The sequence below is a fragment of the Lytechinus variegatus genome, chromosome 1, assembly GCF_018143015.1.
Source record: "Lytechinus variegatus isolate NC3 chromosome 1, Lvar_3.0, whole genome shotgun sequence".
NCBI classification, from domain to species: domain Eukaryota; kingdom Metazoa; phylum Echinodermata; class Echinoidea; order Temnopleuroida; family Toxopneustidae; genus Lytechinus; species Lytechinus variegatus.
Window position 1 is genome coordinate 68,950,233 of NC_054740.1, and position 23,834 is coordinate 68,974,066.

Below are 23,834 nucleotides of genomic sequence, written 5' to 3' on the forward strand. Positions count from 1 at the left end.
GGAAAGGTTGCTCAAGAATTGATCCTGAAAATATATGTGTTTATGGTCATGTCCGATTCAGCATGTTTGACAGTCAAAGATGCTACAGGATTGTTCTCTTACTCCAAAATGCAAATTTACCATCACCTCTTTTCTGTCTGACTGGGGAAGTTGTGATTGTTTGAAAAGTTACGCACAACTTTATGCAAAAATTTGAGCATGTTCCTGTAAGCTAGGTCATTTATGTAATGTCATGTGTAACTTGCAAGTAGCCTAATGTGAAACAGTTTCCTTGCATAATAGTGGGATTACCACAATAATTGGGTTTTCTGAAATGGAAGAGTAGTTGATTTGCAACCAGTTGGAAGCTCAAAGCCTTTTTCCTTGAAATCGTCATCTTGATTTTTGTCTCGCCTGCGTAGTTGAGCGAGACAGGTATCACTATTTCCGGCGTCGTCGGTGTCGTCGTCATCAACAATTGTGTTGTACACCCAATAACTTTCTATAGCTTCGAGGTGGGATCACCAAATTCATACCAGAGGTCCATCTCCTGAAGGCACAGGTCAAGTTCGAATATGAGTCGAATTTGAATAAGGTCAAAGGTCAATGAACTTTCCATGACTGGCACTGTGCTGTGCTGTACACACAATAACTTTCTATATCTTTGAGGTAGGATTGCCAAATTCATACAAGAGGTCCATCTTTTGAAGGTGCAGGTCAAGTTCGAATGTGAGTTGAATTTGATTAAGGTCAAAGGTCAATGAACTTTCCATGACTGGCACTGTGCTGTGTTGTACACACAATAACTTTCTATAGCTTCGAAACAGGTATTAAAGATATCTGACTGTTACTGTATGTTCGGATGCTTTTTGCATCTGTTTGTTCCACTAATGGCATGACCTTATCTGTTTGTTCCACTAATGACATGACCTATAGTTTTGACATGCAGTCTCTTCATGACTGCAATATGCAGGCGAGACAACGCTTGGCGTTTGCCTTGTTACTTTTTGCTTAATTAAACTTCTTTTTCTCCCTGCCACTCCATTTCACATTCTCTCATTATACTCACTCTTTCTCTGAAGGTTTAACTTTTACCATGCACGAGTGAAGTACTATGAGCTTGCCACACTGGGTCGTACTGTCCCTGCTAGTCTAACTATCTCATGATATTTCTCTCACAAAGGTTTTACCATGCTCGAGTGAAGTACTATGAGCTTGCCACTCTGGGTCGCACTGTCCCTGCTACTTTGGAGATGGAGAATGCAAGAAGACAGAAGATGGACAGACAGTTCCAGCAGGAAATACTTGATTGCTTTCTAGAGATGTTTGTCCATATATTCAGGTATTGAAAAAAAAATCAAACGCTGTCCTGCCACTGCAATCTGGAAAATAGAGTAAAAAAAAAATATTTTATCTTGTGTTTTGTGTAACTTTACTCTTTCAAATAAGCTGATTTTCTAATTTTCACTTTTTGAAGATCATATTGCTCTTTAGGCTATGTGCAGATAATCTTTGCTCATATTTATTGTTGGTTTTAGTGTGGCGAGTCACAGAGGAAACCAAGTAACAAAATGTTATGTCATGTTAAGGAGTTGTCTTTCCTTTGCCTAGATGTCAATGTGTTAGCATCTATCTAGCAGAATAAACTCAGTGAAATTTAGCCTTTAAGAAATCAAACACAATAAACTAATTTTTCAGAACAAATAGTCAAAAGTCATATGATCTAAACATACAGTTACATATAGCTTGAGCTTTTAGAATGAAACTAAATACCTCTTAATAGCTGTGTACATCTGAGATTTCTAGGAAAGTCACATGGATGATGGAATATGACCTTTGAGACTGTTTATAGATTTATAAATGCTGGAGTGTTATGAGTGTAAAGTGCACGATTTATCTTATTTTATTTCAATTCTTGGAGATGTCTTTTTTTTATGATGGCAAATTAGACAATTTTTATGCATAGTAACAGGTTGTTTCTACTTTTGCGACAATTGCCTTAATATAATTTAAGATGTAGGGTTAGGATTAGGGTTGCGATAGGGTTTTATGTTAGGTTTAGGGTAGGGTATAGTGTTAAATCTGGGGTTGAAGTTGATCATTCAATTAGTGTGTGGATTTAATTGCATTGATAGCAGGAAATAATTGTGTGAGAAAATGTCATGAAACCGTTCAGCTACTTGGAGAGTGTTTCGTGTAAGGACTTTTTGGATGTTACCATAGTATAGTTACCATAGTAACAGTTAGACTCCTGTGCTTTTCAGCTAATCAAAATCAAGGGAAATGTTCAGACTTTCTAATGTATAAGACAACAAATGTTGATGAAACACTTTGATCAAGATAGAATAATGCAAGATAAATCATTGACTTCTCACTCACAGCATCCCAGCTCATGTTCTGTCATCCATGTGACTTTCCATCCACATTTTTTGGTCTGACAGGTTTTCAAATCTGACAACTTTCCTTGATTTTGATCGGCTACAAGTCACAGATGTCTGACTGTTACTATGAAAACTGTTAGATAAAACCCATTACTAGGAGTATCGTATATACAGCCTTCCACAGATATTTGTCAACAAATTTTCCACCATTATTCAAATCCAAAACTAAATGTAAATTTCATCTTAAAGAGAAATTGAAATTCAATGAAATGTTTCATCATAAAATTTGAAATTTGATAATACAAAGTCATGGCAAAGCTACATGTAGTGAAAGTGGTAAACATATCAAACATTTAGACTATTCAAAGTATTTTTTAAAATTTAAAGATACATGCATCAAATAAATTACAGTGAAACGTAACATAGTCAAATGCAACTTATGTACATGTATAACTAAACACTAAGTAATGGCAGTTTCACATGGTACACTGTACTTACAAAATATTCAGTCTGTAAATAGTTGTTCTGTGACTGAATTTCAAGTGCTATAAATGTTTATGAAATTGCAGTTAATTAACCACTTCAAATAATTTTGGGTTTCATTGTGTACCTGAATAAATATATGATGTTTGATTTATTTATGATGGGGCTGTAAATTTCCTAATTCTGATACTTATATACTGTCTTTATAACATTAATTTATATCTATGGGTACATTTGAAAAAGGCATACATGTATTTATTTGTCCGAGAAATAATTTCAGTATTTACAAATCGACGAAATTAGTATACATTTGATCATTCATTGACCCATAAAATTTACAGAGATCATGTAATGTCAATAAAATAAAGTACAAAACCAATATTGATAGAAAAAGAATGCTTTTGTATGCATATTCATAATGAGATAAGTACACTATTCAAGATATTAATTATTTTAATTTTGGATTTGATATCCAGGGAGCTCCCTGAGTTCATGAGCATGGACCAACGATGGTTCAAGCTGGAGGAGTTTGTTTCATCCAGAGCGGAGGAGGAGAGGGATTTCTACAATGAGATGGTGCACTCCCAGATCTTCAAGCCGTTCAGAGAAGACAGGCTGGACCAGAAAAAGGATTACTACGCCCAGATGGAGAAAAAGATCCGGCCACCGAGTCTTAATGTGTCCAGTGTGGTGGACCAAGGCCGGTATGTACTGTATAGTATAGGGGAGAGTGGGAATAAAAAGGGGGATCTTCCCAGGGTCCATGAGCCTGAGAATTATGTTATCTACATCAAACAATTTTCCTGCTTAGTGTAACTAAAGCATAATAGCATTTGCCCTTTTTTCACAGAATCCGTAAACAGCAGAGTACTGGACAGTCTGTCCCCGACTTAAGACGACGCAGAGTGTCTGGTGCAAGGAGTCTAAGCGAGACAGGTCAAAGTTCATCCGATCAGACTGCACAGTTTATGCTTCCCCTCTTCCACATCCCATACACTTCAGGTAATCATAAATATTGAATCTGGCAAGTCTGTTTTTGTTTATTCATCTCTCCAGTGTTTTGTTTATTTGTTTTGCTTTGTATTGTTCATATGCCTATAAAAAAAAATGTTGAAATTCAAATTTGATAATGAAAATGATCTTTTACTCCAGTATTTGTATTCAAACACATGATAACCACATTGTGATGTGCTCAGTAAAGTAATGAAAAAGTATGTCCGTGTACATTAATGATATGTGATTCTAGAGCTTTATTCTTAAATTCATTTGACATGCATGGCTTATTAAGATTTTTTTTTCCTTGCAGAAGGCATTTTTATGAAGATGCGCATTGATATGTGCACTGTAAGCCCTGAATATGGGCAAAATAATAGAAAAGTCGATTACAAGTTTAAGTCTATTTCCATAAAAATTGTTATTTTCATAGTGTTGTAGTGCATGTGTGTTACTAATATTTCTTTGACAGATAAAGAAAGGGGAGAAGACATCAAAATGATTGAATTTCCATCTAAAAAATCAGGTCTGTTATCTGAAGTTGAAAGAGTGTGGCCATATCCTATGCAATATTCTCAATGCTTCTCTTCTTGACTGAAATAGTCAATAAAAAACATGGCACTCTTGAAGTGCCTTCGCTCACATAGCTATTCATGTTAGCGCGGTATATATTCATGTGGTTAATGCGCATCTGTATAGAAGGGAGGTCATCTTTTATTTCTGCAAACTTTTCTAAAAGTAGACACTATTTGACATCCTTTCTTTCTTCAAATATACTCTGTGACATATTTCATTAGAGATATGGTATAACTTTCGTTATTAGACAGTGTGTGCAAGCAGTCTTTTACATTTTACAGTCTAATTTCATTATCTCTATATTTATAGTTTCCATTCCATATTACGGTTTCATCTCCTTGACTTTATCTCTCGCGTACATTCGATATGTTTCACATGCCTTTGCATTTTTCAACTCTACTGAATTATATTTAAAGGCATTGATTAACATAGATTTGGCTTCAAAACAATGTGAGCTGCAAGGTCTTATTTGTCACATGTTTCTGTGATGTGTTGTGAAAATAAAGTCCTGAAAATATTGCACCTGAAAATCATTATCAAGTTCCTCAGAAAAGTGATATATAAAGTGTTTGGAAACACTGTGCAAATTTCATTCCATATACTAAAATATGGAGACAAATAAAATGAGAAAGTGTCTTCACAAATTTGTTTGTTGTTATCTCCCTGGGTTTTTTTTATCCATATGAACTGTATGAAAATACAACACTTATTGAAATTCAGGATTTTGTAGAATACATGTAAGACATTTTGTGATGCTAAACATTGTCTTCAAACACAGGGATGACCATGGTAAATCATTTGCCCTATCTACCTTCTGAGCCCTCATATTCATATTCATTTTCATCAGCAAATTCCAATTATGATATTAGTAATCAATCGCAAAGAAGATTTCTTGCAACGCTCACTTTGTCTTGCCTTTGATCAAAAGTTTTTGGGTATTGAACAGAAGAACAGTGCTTATGGTAAATGGAGATAGAGATGGCTCACAGCATTGAGAGCTTTGCTTTTAGGTTAAGAAAATCAAGAATTACTAGAAATTAATAAAAAAGTACAATTTTCTTCTTATTTTTCCTTTCCTCTGTTTTTTTTTTCAATGCAAAAACAATTCTATTCAATTCAAAATGTTATTTGGGTAAAATTTAAAGCATGGCAGATATCAAATATCAAATATTTTTTTTTAACGATAAAATCCATTTATATAATGCGGTGTACAACATAATATGGTGTCAAAGGCAATTGTCATTCCCCTAAAAGCAGAAGCAATTGTAGGTTCCAAAAAGGCTTGTTAGTTAAGGTGAATTGTTTTTGTAATTGATCAATTTTATAACAACCAATTCTATCAAGAAGAATTAAAGCTTAAAAGTATATGGTAGTGTGTGGGATATTCTTTTGCATATCAAGTTGGTAATTTTCCTGTGAATATTGATTGATTGAGATCTTATGCTGTTGTATTTTTTAATCTCTCTCCTAATGCAGCCCAACATTTCTTCACCAAGTGCATTGAACAGCTTGACCATTCTATTGAGGTAAGTAGTGTATATGAATGAGATGGAAAGAATGCATGCTTGTTCATGTGGTTCATATTCACTTGGTATCTATACCAGCAGTTGGTCTACTTGTCAGATAGTCTAATACCACGTTGGCTTAACCCATTTGGTCTACTATCAATATGATCTAAATGCTGTTTGGTTTACACTACACTAATACTAACTCCCTATTTAGTCTGATGCCCAATCGGCCTAATTTTCACTTTATCTTTTTATCATATTTGGCTTATGTGGATTTGTGAACAGTTCATGACCGTACACAGAAAGTAGGATACTTCTCTCCCTGATGAGTCACAAAAACATCATACAATAAAAAAATGTCAGACTCACTGGATGTTGTAGGTTTCATGTATGCCTCTTCAGGAAAAGCTGAACTGAGTTTATTCACTACCTCGTGAGCCTGCAGTCTGTCGACATCTGACATTGAGTCAAGAAAACTCTGCCACCTCAGACGCTCCATTGTATCTTCTACACATTTGTGAACATGGATACTTCTGTTGTAATGGTGACCGTTCATTGCTCCATTCAAAGATCCTCAGGCAACAATTCCTGATTCTACAACCAGTCTCAAGTCCTGCATCCCTGAAGCGTTTGCCAGTACAGGATAACATGGCCATGGAGGTGTGAAATGCACCAAGGCGAATGACTAGAGAATCTTTTATTTTTCCACCTGATTTGCTGGGCTTTTGCATACTTCCTGCTTCAGGTTATCTGCATATTGCAAAGATCTCTCAAGAATCATATTCAGTCGGACTTGCCTTAATGATGGGAAGATACGTGACTTTGCTTACTTCTGGAACTTGGGTCTGAATTGAAGTGTTGCAGTCTGTCCGGCCAGGGAAATTTTTTTCTGATGTAGCTCCCAATTTCATCACACAAAGAGTGAGATCAAGTTTTGTGGGCAGGATTTGGACTGCTTGATAACGTTTTTTCTGAAGATGTACACTTTCTCCACAAGTCGCTTGCCCGATCATCTTGTTTTCCAAAATACTTGATATTTGGAGAAGGGGGTGGTACTGGGCGACGTCAGTCTCTTCCTCCATATTCACCACCTGATGACTGTGAGGTTGGTTGTGAAGTTGAAGATGGATGGAACTGTATGAGAATTCCATTGGTATTGTGGGTAGTTCTTTTTCCACTAACTTTTTCCTCACCAAAGTCATTATTGTCCCAAACAAGAGTTGTGAATTAAAGCATTGGTTGTTCCAGATGGAAGTGCATCACTTCCCTGGTCAACCTGTTACTTTGCCAATGTAGTATCATGTTCCAAAACAAAGGAATTAGAAGAGCAATGACCAAATCCATTTAACAGGTCAATTAGCTGAGCAGATCACCGTTAAAGGACGAACGGCCATCAAGAGGGAGGAATGTTTGGGAAGAATACGGGTCGGATTTCATCACTGGATCAGAACTTGCTCCGGTTGTCCACGCCAGAAGATTGTAAAGTTCTGCAGCTGCAATTTTGTTTGCTTTGACTAAAGTAGAGTCGCCAGCAGCGGGAGGCCACTCAATTGGGTTAGATGCCTTGACGATGCTCTCTTTCAAAACCTGGGCAGCATGAAAGATATCTTGCAGGTGATGAGCTTGGGATGACTCTTGATGTTGACGATGGTATTCAAGTTCACTGCTGTCACTCTCTTCACTTGGGACATCTTTGACAACATCCTCTATGACTTCCTCCACAGACAGATTCTCGGTGAAAACATTGTCACTTTCAACCATTCTAGATGGGCTAACAAAGCAAAGAGCAGGGTGAAATGATTTCAGTCTTGCTTTCAATCTGTATGTTTTGAATGACGAGGCATCCAATCCTTCTACTTCCCTAACTTTAATGAATAGTTGGTTCAGTTTGGGCACACAGAGAATCTCCCAATTCCTCATAATCCTGCCCTCGGTGACCTTCTTGCAGAAGCTACTGTAGGACTTGTCATAAACAGCTGCTGGCTGAGATTCAGGCTTATGGGCTACACGCACAACTTTCGTATAGCGGTAGTAACATGACTTATGATATCTTACCTCTATAGCCACAAGATCTTTACCCCTTATGTGTGAGAGCATCTTCTCATCTTGCATTAACAATGCAGCATGCAACAAACACCCCCGTCTGTTCTTTCAGACAGAAATAATTTTTCTACCTTCCGTTTTAATAGCAGTAGACTTTTCTCTTACATATTTATTTCCATGACGTGTAATGCATTCTACAACCATTCTATATTATGGGTCACTCTCCTCTGAGACAGATAGAAAATGCATCTGTAGATGACAGAAATTCAACACCTGGTACTGTTTTCATCTGCATGACCACAAATTAATAATAATAATAGCCAATTTTTATAAAGCGCTTTTTCCAGAATGGCTCAAAGCGTGTTACAGCATTTTATTACCCCGGTCATTGGATTCATTTCAATCCTGCACGAAAAGTGCATCAATTTCCACTCCCTGGGGAGCATTCCTTTCATTCATCGCAGCCTCATTATGGTGCTGGCAAAATCAAACATACATGTACAATATCTTTCGCATCCTACCGGGTACCCATTTAGCACCTGGGTCGAGAGTGGAAAAGTGTGGATTAACGCCTTGCCAAAGGACGCTAGACCGGGATGGAATTCGAACACACGACCCTCTGTTTACAAGGCCAGAGTCAGAACCACTACACCACTGCTCTTCGACAAATAATATTAATGATATTCCATTAATATATTCACATGTTATTTGTATGGTACTCTTTATATTATACCCATGTTACAGTGCTGGTCCAGTCTCGGGCCCATTATTTTAAACAAATATGTTGCGTAAATTGTTGGTCAGTGGCCGGTCAAGTTGATGTCATTTCAATATTAAAACATAAATGGAGCTTTGAGTGGCACTCTACATGTAAGCAAATGATTTAGAGGGGCATGCCAAGGTACATTTGGTAGAACATTTTGTCAAGTTTGGGTTTAAATTGAAAATATGCCGGCCTCTGGTTATCCCAAGACTATACCTCCTAAGCTGGTGCAAAGGTGACCCTTTATTTTGTCTACTTTATGGTTTTAGTGAAAAATTGGCCGGCCTTGTTCGGTATGGTAATAGGGGGCTTATTTTGTTTGATTACCTTTCTTCTGAAATCTTGTCAATGCCGTGCTGATGGTCGTTATGTTGCAGAAGCAATCGGCGTGATATCTTCGAGCAGTTTGGTGCTTCCTGGTGAAAGGAAATGTACATGTATGAAGATATTTGAAATTCATGCAAAATGTAGTTAAAGTATTTAAGTCATAAAAAATGTGCTACAGTGTCTCACAATACATGTATTTTGCTTGAACTCCCTGTATGCTGCGGCACGGCTTCCAAAGCGTTTTCAGTTGTTTTCATTGACTGGTATATTTGGTGCCAGACCAATAGAGCATACAGTGTACATGTACAAGTGAATATTCCCCAAAAGACATGGAATCTTCCTGCCTGAAATTTAATAACAGCAAGTAGCCTCTCGATTTCAAATGTGGTTTATTTTTCTTTACTACTAGAATCATCTGTCCACTGACGACTGCACTGGCATGGAAAACACAGCCAAAAATTGTTTCCTGCTTACACACATGGTGCCTTTAGCTATGGGTAGCCACATTCATTTCAATCTTGTTTGCTATCTTTTTTTTATGCCAGAGTTGTAGACAGCCAGCCCTAAAGGCGTCATACTTGTATCTCCGAGGAATGTTCCACATTGCATGCAACAGCCCACTGGATGCATTGGATGATTTTCATAATCTACATACAGCTGACCTTTCTATTCTTCCTACTGAGTAAGTCCAGGGCCCCCCGTCTTACAAATAGTCACGATTGATCCAATCAATCATAACTATGGACGGCCAGAAACGTCAACAATGATTATGAATGTTTGATCAAAGTATTTTCTATGATGTATATTCATTGTTTTCTTGAAAATTCTCTGTGCTTCTCTTTGTTTACAAAGGACATTGTGTAAATTTTCTGTAGAAAAAACTCGATACTGATGATTTCCATAGTTACAATTGATTTGATCAAACGTAAATCTTTGTAAGACAGGGCCCAGATTAATTCATGTATTGTTATGTTTTATTACTTTTGATGTACATAAAAGTGGAGCATATGAGAACCTTTAAGTGCAGGGTCAAAGGGAGTTTAGACTCATATTCGAAAGACAGCACAAATAACTTGGTTAAAAAGTTCACACCCCCACACTGAATATACAGTATGTATGTACAAAAAAAAGAGGTAGAGAATGATGTGGATTCTAGATTGCAGAAATAATTTTCACTTCTTTACTTCAGGGCAATTAGTATGTAGTATAGAGTAATAGTTCACTTGCATAGAAATGTGTGCATTTGCATGTACTTTATCAAATGTACCCCTAGGTGGAGGGTGGCAAATGCAGATTAATGTGTTTCCAATTGTTTCTGTGCAGTTTAATCACAGAGCTGATGGACAACCTGAGTGCAGAAGACAAGGATCTTCTCCACCGGAGAGAATTCTATAAGAGAGGAGAGATCCTGCGTAAAATCAGTGAGCGCCGGTCTGCTCCACAGATCACTGCTATGCCCAGTATACAGCCAGATGATCTCCCTGATAAAGGGGAACTAGGTGAATATAATCATAATAATAACTAAAGTGATGATGATGGTGATGGTGGTGATGATGGTGATGGTGGTGATGATGATGTTGCTAGTGGTGGTGGTGGTGATGTTGATGATGATGATGGTGATGATGATGAAGATGAGGATGTCAGTCTGCTTGACAGATCATTGCCATGACTCATATTCAGCCAGATGATCTCCCTGATAAAGGGAAACTAGGTGAATATAATCATAATAGTAATAATTATGATTATGATGATGATAAGGATGTTGGTGATGGTGATGGTGACGATGATGAATGCCTTATATGCCCATTTGAAATTATTCTAAATTATCATGGTTTATATCACTCTATGGAAACAGACCAATTTACCCTGAATTCTATCGCACTAAGTAGGTATTCATACAGTCACATTAGGGGCCCTATAGTTCGTTCCTTACCAAATTCAGCTTGAGTCTAGTAAGTGCAGTAATATTTGTGATACATATTTTGTTTCCTTGAATGATTGTTTTTCTGTTTTTTCTTCCTCGAACTAGGTTTGAGGGAGTTTATCCACTGGATGCAGTACCTAGAAATAGCCATTGATGTTGATGTCATTGACAGGCTTTTCAATGCTCTATCGTCAGGATCCAGCTGTGAGTATCTCTCCCAATGCATTATTTGTTTTGTAAGATATAATGTATAGAATGAAATCTGAAGGTAAAGTGTACTCTGATAAAAAAATGATTTACAATAATATCACGATGAATAGAACAAAATATAAGTGAAGGATTGACAAAATTCCATGAAAAATTCCAGGATCACGTCTCGGCCCCTTATTGTTTACTATGTACACAAGTACATGTAGACTTCTTTATGGTATAAAAAGAGAGTTTCCCAGTATCACTTCGCACTGCTATGCAGACGACACACAACTATACTTTCTTTCTCCCCAAATGCATCATGAGATGATAAATCATTAGAAAATTGTGTGTCATGTATTAGAACCTGGATGCTTCAAAATAAGTTAATGTTGAATGATAGAAAACTGAATTGTTAGTCATTGGTACCCCACATCAGGTTTCAAAATTTGGGGGCTATAGCTTAACTGTTGGCGATTCGGTTATAACTCCATCAGATAAAGCCAGAAAACTTGGTGTAGTCTTCGATACCCACTTTAGCATTGAATCACAAATCAACAATGTTTGTAAATCCGCTTATTTTATGATCTATAACTTGAGACGTATCCGTAAATTTTTTGATCAAGACACCATGAAAACTATTGTTCATGCTTGTATCACAAGTAAATTGGATTATTGTAATAATGTTCTCTATGAATTACCCGATTCTCAAATAAGCAAACTGCAGAGAGTGCAAAACACATGTGCACGTTAAATTCTCTGCCTCCAGAAACTGTTCTATCAGCCCTATCCTTTAATGTTAATTACACTGTACTTGTTAAGCATATTCGCATATAGTATCAATTATTATCTGATCTGCAGACCTTGATGCGGAGACTTTCATCTATTTCTACGAGGCTTGGAAGGAAGGATTAGAAGAAATCAAGTCCATACCTCTGAGTATATACAAGGAATACTTGGACAGTACAGAGAGTGTTCTAAAGATGTCTTCCTTGATCAGGACAGATCATGGTATGGGAAGATTGGTCCTCACTGAGAAGAGGTATGATACTCAACCCATTAGAGACTGGCCAGCTATGCTATTGCACACATTTTCTATAGACCCTTGCCTGATAATATCCGGGTATAATCTTTATCCATCGTAGCTTCCTGATATCCAGTCACTTTATTTGCAAGATTAGCATCCTTTTTTCAAAGAAAATGAAAACACCATCAAGAGAGGGTACTAAAACTAACACTTGTGTAAGATTTGTATGTAAAAGACAGTACTCAGTATTATTCATATCTGAATGAGGCATTTTAGAGACAAGATGTAAACATGTATTTTGTCTGTCTGACTGATTAACTCAACACAAATTACATCACAATGGTCCAACCAGGGGTTCAGCTGAATGACTAGGGGCCATAATATTCATACACTCCTCCTTTGTCATTTTTGTATTGCGCCTATGCAGTAAATTATCGGTCCATAATGTCCATGTTCCCATTTCATCTAACCCAAGTGCAGGTCTTGTGTACACGTTAAGTGTATGTACATGGCATGCATGATGCACAGCTGTGCTGTTTACACATGATGTCACAATTACTTAGCCAGGATTACTTCAAGTTCACGAATATCCTGAATTCAAAAGTACCAACAGGCAAACAGGCATAAATTGCTACAAATAAAAGCTTGAATTACACAGCAGCAGGCCTGTTCATGTAGGTAAAAGTAATACTATTGACTGGCTTTGATTTTGGGGAGACGCCACATTGGCCCAAATTCACAAAGGTGGTTTGAAAACCGACGGTATATAAGAAATGTCCAATGCTGATGCGCGCTTTTGTCACAGAGCGCCAAATTGACGCCTGTTACCATGGTTAGATATGCTATTTTATTCATGAGTCCATTGTTTGAAGGGTGGACTCATAAATTCAAAACAGTGGACTCATGAATCAAACAGCGTGGATAGCCATGGCAACACCATGGACTCAACCGTGGGTTTTCAAAATCACCTTTGTGAATTCGGGCCATTATATTCCCTCAGTAGGCCCATATGAGACTACTTTGGGAAACATGTATGTAGTCTCCCTCAAAGCCAGTAAATAGTATACATGTATAATTATTGACCCATTTACCAAATTTTAAGTGGGGCTTTAACATTTACTGACAGAATTTATTTCTATAGATTTTTGTTTTCTTCAATCTTCTTTTACTCTCTAGGCTCTTCTACATGGGTGAAGGGAGCAATATCTACCGAGAAATTGTGAGGACAAGAGATATCGAGAAGCTAGAGAAGTTTGAATACTTCAACATTCTGCTCAGCTGCCAAGCCCTACGAATATACAGCACTAGTGAGTATCTATGATTGAATCAAATTCACATATACCTGAAGGAGGAGAGTACAGTAGGTGGGTTGGATTGAGGAAGGAGGATGCACTGAATCAGGAAAAGTGGAGGGGGGGGGGTAAGGCCTTTAAGCCAGTTCGTAGTTCCTTTCTGCCCATGATCAAAAAATTCTACGCATGATCAGAGGAAGGTCATTTGTACTAAAGTGACATGGTGGTTTAAAATTTCTTGAGATAAGCACCAACTTTGATGTCTTGATTATCTATATATTCTTTTGAATTGTGGTTTCATTTACATCCACAAAAATCAACAATGCGTCCACGAACGACTGGTATTTCACAGTTTGCCAAGTACATTGTGCAACATGCTATGATATGCATTCAAAGTAGGAATGCAACAAATACCTTTATAAAGTGTGCATTGGTGTTCTATTCTAGTCATCTGGTCTATTCAATTTCTTTATCCTGCTATGTAAGGCAAGCTTACGTAATATCTTGCTTTGAAATCTGCCTATCATTATGAAAGAAATGAAAGGTCATTTGACCAAAGTTGTCCATGAAGTAACTACGAACTGGTCTATTGTCGTGAATGTGATGTAAATCTGGCCATTCTTTTTCAATGGGGACAAAAACCAAATTAAAAAATTTTGACCAATGACTGAATAATGAGTCTGCTATTTATGTAAGTTAGTATTAATGCTAGGCTCAATAGTGATGTAAACGCTAGTAACTAGCGTAGCTTTAGTGCCCTGTGACAAAGGCATGCATTGTGTTATTGGACTTTCCATAAATATAAATGCTAAATGAAGCATAATTGAAACATGAAATTTTCAGAAGAGGAATGAAATACCACCTTTGGTGAATTTGTGTCGGCAAGAATATAAATTTACTTAAGCCATTTCTTTGCACCGGACTATTTTCTCATGTTATATTTCCCATTAAAACGTGTACGATATATGAATGATTGCTTTGAAAGTTTTTTTAACAATCTTTTATACCAAACTTCAAATTTATCCACACTATCAGCATTCGGCCCAGGTGAGAAGAATTGGTACCTGGTACGATTTATACCTTGAATGCTTTCGTGTATATGTATTGAATATAATTAAAATGAACCTATTTATCATAATCATCATCATCTCTCTACAGAGCCGAATACAAATCCCTATGTTGCCAATTTGAAGGCAGAGCGCAATAGCTGGTTCACACTCATCACCGAGCTGTGGGCAGGACGTGTCATATCTGATGCACAGAAAGACCCTCAGGTGGTCCAACAAGCAGCAAGGAACGTCAAGTTGATAGACTCCGTTATACGCAGTGCTGAGAATGAGGACGCAACACATGCAAAGCACCTTGATAGTGCTGTTTGGGTTAGTATCAAGCAAAACTAAGGGTTTAATTTCGTTAACAGAGGAATATCAATTAATGAAGATGCACTGTATTTTTCTGTATGCAAATTAACTTGGGGGATATCAAGTCAATAAAGTTTTGCTTAGGTTAGGCTGTCCATGCAATCTTCCATCTATATTCAGGTTATCACCCAGACTTTGATCTACCATATAATGTATTGTATAAGTCCAAACTAACTTACTAAACATCAGCATACTTAAGATTTGTTTGTTAATTTCTTCTCTTTTTTTTTAGGTGAGACAAGGGCAAATAGTGAAGAAAATGATGGTTGGCACAAAGAATTAGAAAAAATGAAACTTCTCTGAAAATTTCACTGTACAATTTTTCTGTGGAAGCAAAATTTGCAGTTTTCAATTACTAAATGTCTGTGTTTTCTCTTATTTCAGCATTTATGCCACTTTTCACGGCTAAAAGATGAAGGAATGGGTCGTGTACCACCAGAGACTAGCTCAGCATTGGTTCATAAGTTCAACCCATCAAGTAACGAAGCACAAAGGACTACAGTAGAGGCTATGATATATACACCGGGCAGTAAGTCCAATGAACTTCCAGTCTGCATGAATCTGTATTTATATAAAAGTAAAGCCCTAAAACTGAAGAAAAAAAATCAAAAGATTGTTTTGTTTTGTACTTTTTACTTTAATTATTGTTAATATATTTTACTGTATTTGTTATTTGTATGTATTTATTTCTTTTTTAACTTTGTTTTTCTTTTAGAGGAAAATTTGTCAAAGGCGCTATTCTGACAATAAACAAGATGACATTGAGTTTAATTAGTAAAATTGAAAATAATCATACACTTGGGAATTTTGGCTAAAACACAATTAAGAAGTTTTGTACTTGAAATCACATTTTTGAGCAAATTTAGGCCTGTCATGTTTAATTTGGGAATTGCATTATTGGGGTTTACAAACTTGGTCTCAAAATTTTGATGAGACTTGAAAGAAAAAAGCCTTGAAGCAATGCAGTGAGAGCCTTTCGCATTTATACAAATTTGTCAGGAAAGCTGTTGAAGCCCATTTCCCAGTCTTATAAGGGTTAAAGGAGAATACGCCATTCAATTACTAACACAACACTGAGGGACCTAGCATGTGATGGTGATTTTTCCCATGTGCACGCTGCCCCCACTAACCATACACATTATCAAAATTGTATCGTCACTACACCTCTGAATATGGTTCAGCCTCTGTATTTTCAGATCGCAGTATGAGTGAGCTGGAGGAGGCCACGCCCAAGCTCTGGTGCGCTATGGGGTCGGGGAAGGTCAAGGTCTTTGACGGGAGTAACTTTGTGCTGGAGGCGGAGTTTGCTGATGCAAAGGATAGAGTGGTAAATAAGGATTTTTTTATGGGGGGGGAGAGCTTTTGAACAAAAAAAATTGTGCTGACTGTACAGAATTTGAGTATAGTATTATCACCATTTATAGAATGTGAATAATGGTAAAAACAACTGGAGGACATTTTGTCCGGATGTTTTAAGAATTGCGGGTTGGTTCATTAACAATGAATCTATTCACAACAACAAAAACCATGTTCATGATAAAAAGAGGCAAGTAAGGATTCAACTAGCAATTGGAATATTTCAACGGAGGGAGCATTTTGAAATTTGGGTTGGGAGTTTGTTTCAGAGGGTGGGAGTAATTACAGAAAACGTATGATCACAATGTATGAATTGGGGAACAAATAGTCCATTATGTAATGTACCATTCTTTTATTGAAGATGGCAAGATCATGCTTGCTGTTGTGTCAAGTCCAAACCAAACACACCCCTAAGAAGGAATCATAATGCAGCCCACCATGAATCCTCTACGTTGATTAATTTTCCACCATGCAAACATTTACATGTAGAGCATTGTGGTCTGCTGGTTCTTATCCTTGCCTTTGAAATAGAGGGTCATGGGTTCAAAACCCAGCTATGTTGTAATTTCCTTCAGCAAGAAATTGATCCACATTGTGCTGCACTCAACCCAGTTGAGGTGAATGGGTACCCTGCAGGAACAATTCCTTGAATACGGCCTAAGTATCTTAATCTTTCAATTTGTTACAGTGCTGCCTGTTATGCGTGAGGGGAGAGCAAGTTTGGGCAGGTTCTTTTGACACCACCATCTACATCATTGATATACCTACCTGCCTATCAAACAAGCAGCTTGTAGAACACAACGACATCGTCTCGGACATGACGGTCTCAGAAGACGGCAAGTGAGTATCGTTTTGCAGACGGTTTTAAAAAAATGCTTGTTACTTGTAAATGCAGGTAAAGGTAATGAAAATGATTTGTTTGGATTCAGACAATGCTTGTGATAGAAGAAAAATTCCAGCTGAATTTGATTGTTTTTATTTCTGCATTTAAGGCATCAAATTTAAGTATACAGAGTGATATGTACAAATGTAGTATATGATAAAATGATAATATTGTTGAAGTATAAGCATTGGATCAAAAATAATTTAACAAATGTATTACTCAATAAACAAAAAATGGGAAAAGAGAAAATATTCCATTGTAAATCAGATTAATCAGGTCATAAATCACTAATATAACCCTTCATCCATGTTGACATTGGTCAATTCAAAGCCATAATTTTCACTCTGCTGCCTGTATTGAATAAACAGACGGTCACCGTGGTGATTTGAAGGGCACTAGGGTTATGCGGTCTAGTGGTCATCGCATTGGACTCACATTCGTAAGGTTTTGAGTTTGTATCCCCACTCCGTCATCGCCTCCACTTTGCTAAAAATACCCAAGATTAATTTCTGTTGTCTATAATATCAGCCACTTTTCCTGATTAACTATGTAATGGTTAGATGTATCTACCATCTTGACGTTATACCAGCAAAGGGCTGCCCACCTGAGTTCCTATGGGAGTTACCATAACAGAAACTAGGGCAACAAATGGGAATCAAACCCGGGTCACCAGAATCCGAAATCCCCAATCTACCTCCTCTGATAAATGTTATGCATTTTTCTTTTCTTAGGACTGCTTTCACCTGTAGCTTGAATGGGCAAATCTTTGGTTGGGATACGCAGAGCTTGTCACAGAAACACCAGATACAGCTGAAGAATACCAAGACCTTGGTTTCTATGAAATTCTACAATGACAAGCTATGGTGCTGTGAGTAATATTTTTATTATTTGTTACTATGAATAAGGCCAAATTAAAATGCATGATATATGTAGGTTGCTATAGTTTTGAGTAAACTTGGTCCCGATTTCACAGGGTTGATTTTGAATCTGTGGTTTGAAACCATGGCCTATGCAGATTTAGTGCCTTGATTGCTTAAGATTACTAGAAAGCGTTTAATAATGAATGTACATTTTTGTCACAGCTCACTAAATTCACGCCTTGATGTGTGACTTGTTTATGGAGATGGCATGAACTATATAGAAAATCCATATTTTATCATTCGAAATGAAATCTAAAATAGAAATACTCTGAAAATTCTTTTTACCCCATTGATCGTTGGCCTGGCAGCCATTCTGCAGCGCGAGATCGATGGGGCTCTATCCCTTGCATTGTTGATTGTGAAACAGGGTATCAGCAAATCCCATCTTTTAATGTCTCATGATTATGAGACAAGGATGGGTTATCAAATAACAAAGGATCCATATAACTCTCTTTTAAAACAATATAGCCATTATTTTGCTCAGGCATTAGAATAATTACACACACTTGTTACAGTCTAAATGCACTAGGTTATGCTTCAGGCAAGTTACAATTACTTAGAAAAAACCTTCATGCGTATTTTTTTCAGTAATGACCTCGATGATGTGTATTATTCCTTTTCTGCAGGTACAAAGACAGATATCAGAGTTCTAGGCCTTGATGGTAATGAGCTAAACAGCCTTCAACACCTTGACAAAGATGGGATGCCATCCTTGATTGAATCATTCCTTCTCCTTGGAAATAGGGTAGGTATGATGAGAGATAATTGAGAGTTGAGGAGGAGAGGATAATGGAGATTTTGGGTAGGGTTGATGGATAAATCGATGGGGAGGAAAGAGATGAGAATTTGGAAAAGGGTTTTCTGATGATAATGGTGATGATGATGTTGATGAAGATGATGATAGTGATGATGGTGATGGTGGTGATGATGATGATGGTGATGGTGATGATGAGGATTATGGTGAGGTAATGATGCAAATGGTAATGATGAGGATGGTGATGATGAGGAGGAGTAAGAGGAAGATGATGATGATAGAAATGATTTGATGATGATCATCATGATTGGTGATGATGCTGTTATGATGATGAGGAGGAGGATATTATTTGAGGAAGAAAAGGGGGAAGAGAGAAGGAGAAAGAATTTGATAAAAGTGAATAATAAGAAGGTTTAGGAAAGTAAGGGATTATTGATGTTATGGATGATGAAGATATTTAGGATTATTATATGATCAGGTTGTAGCGATGTGATAAATAGGCAGTTCTCGCAAACACGACAGGGATGAATTCTACAACATAGAAAATTTGTTGCCAATAGCCCTTCATGACAAAGCACTCTTAATTGCTGATGTGGTTTACGGTACACCATGTGGAGTGTTATAGAAACAGTGGATAGAAGAAGAGAAGAAATGGATAGGCGAGGAAGTGGAGATTTGAGAGTATAGTATTCTTTTCTGAAAGTAGTCCTGAAAAGGACTGTAAACCAGAAGGAATGTTGAGTGAGAACAGCTTGAGTAGTAGAACTGATGAGGAGATGCTGGCTTGCGTCGGCGAGTAGAGATGGTGCGTAGTAGAGAGACTCGACGTTCTTAGTCGAAAATTGGTGAATCATAACAGCAGTTTTGTCCTAGACTCTGGAAAAGTGATGTACTTGCAAATTTTCGTCAGTTGTCTCAGGTCACCAAATACCTCTCAGCTGTTCATCGTAATTTCACAGGCATTTTCAATAGATTTTCTATGTTGTAGGAGCTGTTTCTGTCGTGATTGCGAAAACTTGCTATTTATGAGTCTGGGATAAAACCTTCATGAATAACTATAACCTTTTGCTTGAGTACCAAAATTGTAACATACATGTAAATGTATTATTTTGATGTTATTTATACATCCTTGCTGGATAAAATCTGCTGGCATAAGTATTATGTATGTATTCGTTAAAGTCAAAATTAAAACTCAAAGAAAACAAGCTAATAAAAAAAATTATAGTGATGGTGCTCAGATGATAACAAGGATCACAGTGCTGATGGATGATGAACATGTGCAGGATCTTTTTCTCCTATTTATACTGTACTGTACCTGATGTTAAATACTTATCTAATTTTGAAATGATCATATGTCTATGAATATTCTTATGTATACATATTTTGTTATTTGTTGACAAAGTAGAACAAATAAAATTCATTTCAATAACTGACTTTGAAGTGTGGTGTTACAATGTCTGATTGAATGAGCATTTGCGAGCTCATAAAATGTAGGGCTTGAAAGAAACTGTTGTGAAAGCAATAAAGAGAAGTGGCATGGGATATATAGGCCATGTGTTGAGAAGGGAAGATGATGAACCTGTGAAAAGGGCATGGGATCTGGAAATGGTTGGCATAAGTAGAAAGGGAAGACCAAATTTTACATGGGAAGACATGTTGAAGAAGGAATTTTGGTCTGAACGAGGAGGATGCTCAATACGGAAAGAAGTGGAAGGAGGGAGTGTCCTCATGCTGCCCGAGTCAGTAATCCTGTATAATCTGGAAATGCTGACTGAAGTGATTTATGATGACCTTTTTATCTTCCCGTTTGCAGATCTGGACTGGTTGTGGTAGGAGGGGAGAGGTGGCATGCTGGAATGTGGATTCTTTCAAACAGGAGAAGCTTCTCACTGTCTCCTGTAGGGGTCTCAGCAAGCTTGTTTCCGTGGGAACCAGGGTAAATGTACTTTCTGTTATTTTTTTTCCAGGTGACACCTAAAAAAAATAATGATATTGTCAATCCAATGACATATTTTCCAAAGTACATCAATGTGTACAATCACATACCATTTCTGACCACACAGCTCCAAAAACAAAAATAAGTATCTGGCAAAGATCTATATATGACAAACCAAAATGTCCATCATAAAGGAAATTGAGTATATGAATATAATAACAAACCAAGTCCATCTCTTGACTAACATGACATGGGTATTATTGCTTATAAATGAGCTCATCCGAGTGTAATTTAAACCCTGTAATCCACCTCAATATGCCCAAAATGCATGAAAAGCTGACTGAAATCCTCATTGGGCACACCAAAAAATCCTAATTTCTTTCTTGATTTACTTGCAATGTTTCATGGACTTCATTCTTAATAATGATGAACGAAAAATGACACTAAATTGACTATACATTCATACTGCATAGTCAATTTAGTTACTTTGATAGAGGAACTCTTTTTTTTATGTCCATTGAATTTTGAAGTTCTGATTACTAGGTATTAATTTAATACAGGAATTCTCCCTATATCTTTTGGGTCAGTCCACATGGACAGCATTTCTTGAAGAGATTTGAAAGTGATTTTCATAGACAACTGCTACAAGCCATTGCAGTTAATCATGTTTGATTGGCAAAGTGCATGTCAGTCAGTAAAATTCAATAACTAAACTCTTTGTGAGATGGTCTCTTGGTCATTCATCATCCTTTATTTTTAAATTTCTTGTATTGGCTTAGATATGGGCTGGTAGCAAACAAGGCAAGATCCACCTTTTTGATGCCAACACCTGTGAGTACGAGAAGGAGCTGGAGGCCCACGAAGATGCCATTAGGTCCATGTGCCAGGCGGAAATGCGCTATGTCATCACCGGAGCGGGGAGCAAGGATGGAAAGGTCGCCCTCTGGAGAGCAAACTTTGTGGCAAACTGATCTTTGTTTAATAGGCGGAACTACTTGTACCTTTTGGTCTATTTATACTACATTTTTTCCCATGGATTGAAGAGAATCCTAATCATGAAAATTAAGTCATAATTTAGTTGCGACAGTAAGCTTAGGTCTATCCCAACTTCTGAATTCTAATCTCTTTGTTCCTGGTCATGATGTCAAATGTATATTGATGTTGATGACCAATAGGAATGTTTAAGGCCCAGAGAATGCATACATGTAATTATTTAGGATATTTTAGTGTTGAAATCTTGTTAGTTTACATCTTAACAGAGGAAGTATGTTGATAATGATTTATAATTCATACATGTTTGTTATTTCAAAATATGCTCCTTCCATTTTAAGAATAACAATGAAGTGTTACATCTTTATTGGCATTACACAAGGGGTCAAATGATATCAAATTAGTTTAAAATGGCTAATGTTATAGAACCTTTCCCAATTGTAAATTAACACCCTCCAAGTTGTGTCACTGTGTGTGTGTGTTTCATAAACCTGTTCGTAAGTTCAGAGAGACTTTACAAACAACTTGTGATCCTTTCTTTGGAATTACATGAATACGAATGAAAATCTAGTGTATATCATTTCCACAGAAAAGGATCACCAGTCGTTTGTAAAGTTGCTCGTAACTTATGAACCGCTTTATTAAACTTCCACCTGGTCTGTACAGTGGTTCCTATATTAGAGTTGAATATTGCTGATCGGCATACCGGAAACGCTTGCGTAATATATTCTTTTAAGAATTAACAATTAGTGAATACCTTTCCATTTGAAAAAAAGGAAGGTCATATGCAAAAGTTGCTCTAGAGCTAACTATGAAATGGCTATAAAATTGTTGATGTCAGGCTAACCTCATAGATAATCCTGATGCAATGTATTCATAGTACTGTTTAGAATCTAAAACAGGTAGATTTGATGGTCAAAATACTTAAATTTGATGCGTTTGTGATTTATTACCAATATTTAATGTGGGATGGCTTTACATATTGTTTTTTCTTACCCACCTTGAAAGAAAAAAATTATGTTTAATAATTAATTGATAATAGTATATTCTTGCTTTATATTTAAATGTGCAATACGGTAGTCATGAAATCCTCTTGAAATAAAGAGAAATATACATGTATCATTTTTTTTGTTTGAATTTGTCTTTTCAGTCCTCATAAAAGACATTATTTTAACTGTATTTCAGCTGTATTTTACTCATGTACTTATGATGTATATAGGCATTTCAGCACAAATTTCTGTGATTGTTTATGTTTGAGATAAATGTATGTACTTGTCTATTTTCTTTCAAAGTTGGTGTACATGAAATTTGACGTAGAATATCTAACACATGTTTTGCATTTTGTCAACCTCAAGCTTTTTAACGAGCATCAACTGAGAACCTTAGTCGGCTTTCGTCAAGTCGTGTGTAAAATACGTACATCTTTCATCATTTTAGGAAGAGATAACAAGAAAAGGCATGTAAATTTACATAATATAAACCAAACTTGTTTTGCAATCCTGTTCTTCCATTTTATTTGCTTCCACAAGAATTTGTCTTTCTTTAAAATGTGCCAGAATACAAACTATATTGCTTATGCTTTACATGTATATTTCAGTGTTGACTTTCAGACTAGAAGAAAACCAAGTCTATATTTTTCTTCTCAATATGTTTATCTAATTTTGAAGCAAGTGCTGCACCAATGACATTGTCCAATTCAGAGGCTTGTGATATTCAAGTCAGCGCTTTTATATTTGTTTTTGGACATGCAGACCATCATATTTTTTTATGGTCTAAATTGCAAATTCTTTGTTCTTTAGTGTGAATTTGTGTGTTCTCTCTGCTGAGTGACTGTAGTTTGCAGAAAAACCCACCGATGCACAATTTTTAGGTGATCTGTCAATCGACAGATCAACTATTAATTTTGTACGAATTTTCTTTTTTATTTCTTTATTTATTATTCATTTTTATTTTCCCACCTTTTCTAGACAACATATGTGCAAAAACATGCCTATACAAAATTCATTATAGCTCTTAAGGTAGTTTGTTGACCCCCAATTTTTTTTTCATATTCGAATAGAGTATGGATGGGAGATGTGATTTCATGTCA

At 36.6% G+C, this 23,834-nt stretch overlaps 1 protein-coding gene across 3 annotated transcripts in view; it reads left to right on the forward strand.

Annotated features, from left to right (window-relative positions):
• LOC121421119 (DENN domain-containing protein 3-like) overlaps window positions 1-23,611 on the forward strand; it is a 42,614-nt gene extending 19,003 nt beyond the window's left edge. Inside the window, exons 9-26 of one of the 3 annotated variants that reach the window (XM_041615758.1) lie at window positions 1,163-1,321; window positions 3,320-3,547; window positions 3,694-3,845; window positions 4,309-4,362; window positions 5,889-5,938; window positions 9,599-9,735; window positions 10,377-10,552; window positions 11,083-11,181; window positions 12,028-12,208; window positions 13,370-13,500; window positions 14,644-14,864; window positions 15,291-15,435; window positions 16,088-16,233; window positions 16,951-17,102; window positions 17,877-18,013; window positions 18,692-18,810; window positions 20,633-20,755; window positions 21,535-23,611. In XM_041615758.1, coding sequence (XP_041471692.1) covers window positions 1,163-1,321; window positions 3,320-3,547; window positions 3,694-3,845; window positions 4,309-4,362; window positions 5,889-5,938; window positions 9,599-9,735; window positions 10,377-10,552; window positions 11,083-11,181; window positions 12,028-12,208; window positions 13,370-13,500; window positions 14,644-14,864; window positions 15,291-15,435; window positions 16,088-16,233; window positions 16,951-17,102; window positions 17,877-18,013; window positions 18,692-18,810; window positions 20,633-20,755; window positions 21,535-21,726 — 2,602 coding nt within the window. In that variant the 3' untranslated portion in view covers window positions 21,727-23,611. The remainder of the gene's footprint in view (window positions 1-1,162; window positions 1,322-3,319; window positions 3,548-3,693; window positions 3,846-4,308; window positions 4,363-5,888; window positions 5,939-9,598; window positions 9,736-10,376; window positions 10,553-11,082; window positions 11,182-12,027; window positions 12,209-13,369; window positions 13,501-14,643; window positions 14,865-15,290; window positions 15,436-16,087; window positions 16,234-16,950; window positions 17,103-17,876; window positions 18,014-18,691; window positions 18,811-20,632; window positions 20,756-21,534) is intronic. The other 2 variants (XM_041615767.1, XM_041615777.1) reach the window with 2 other exon arrangements.
• The last annotated feature ends 223 nt before the right edge of the window (window positions 23,612-23,834 follow it).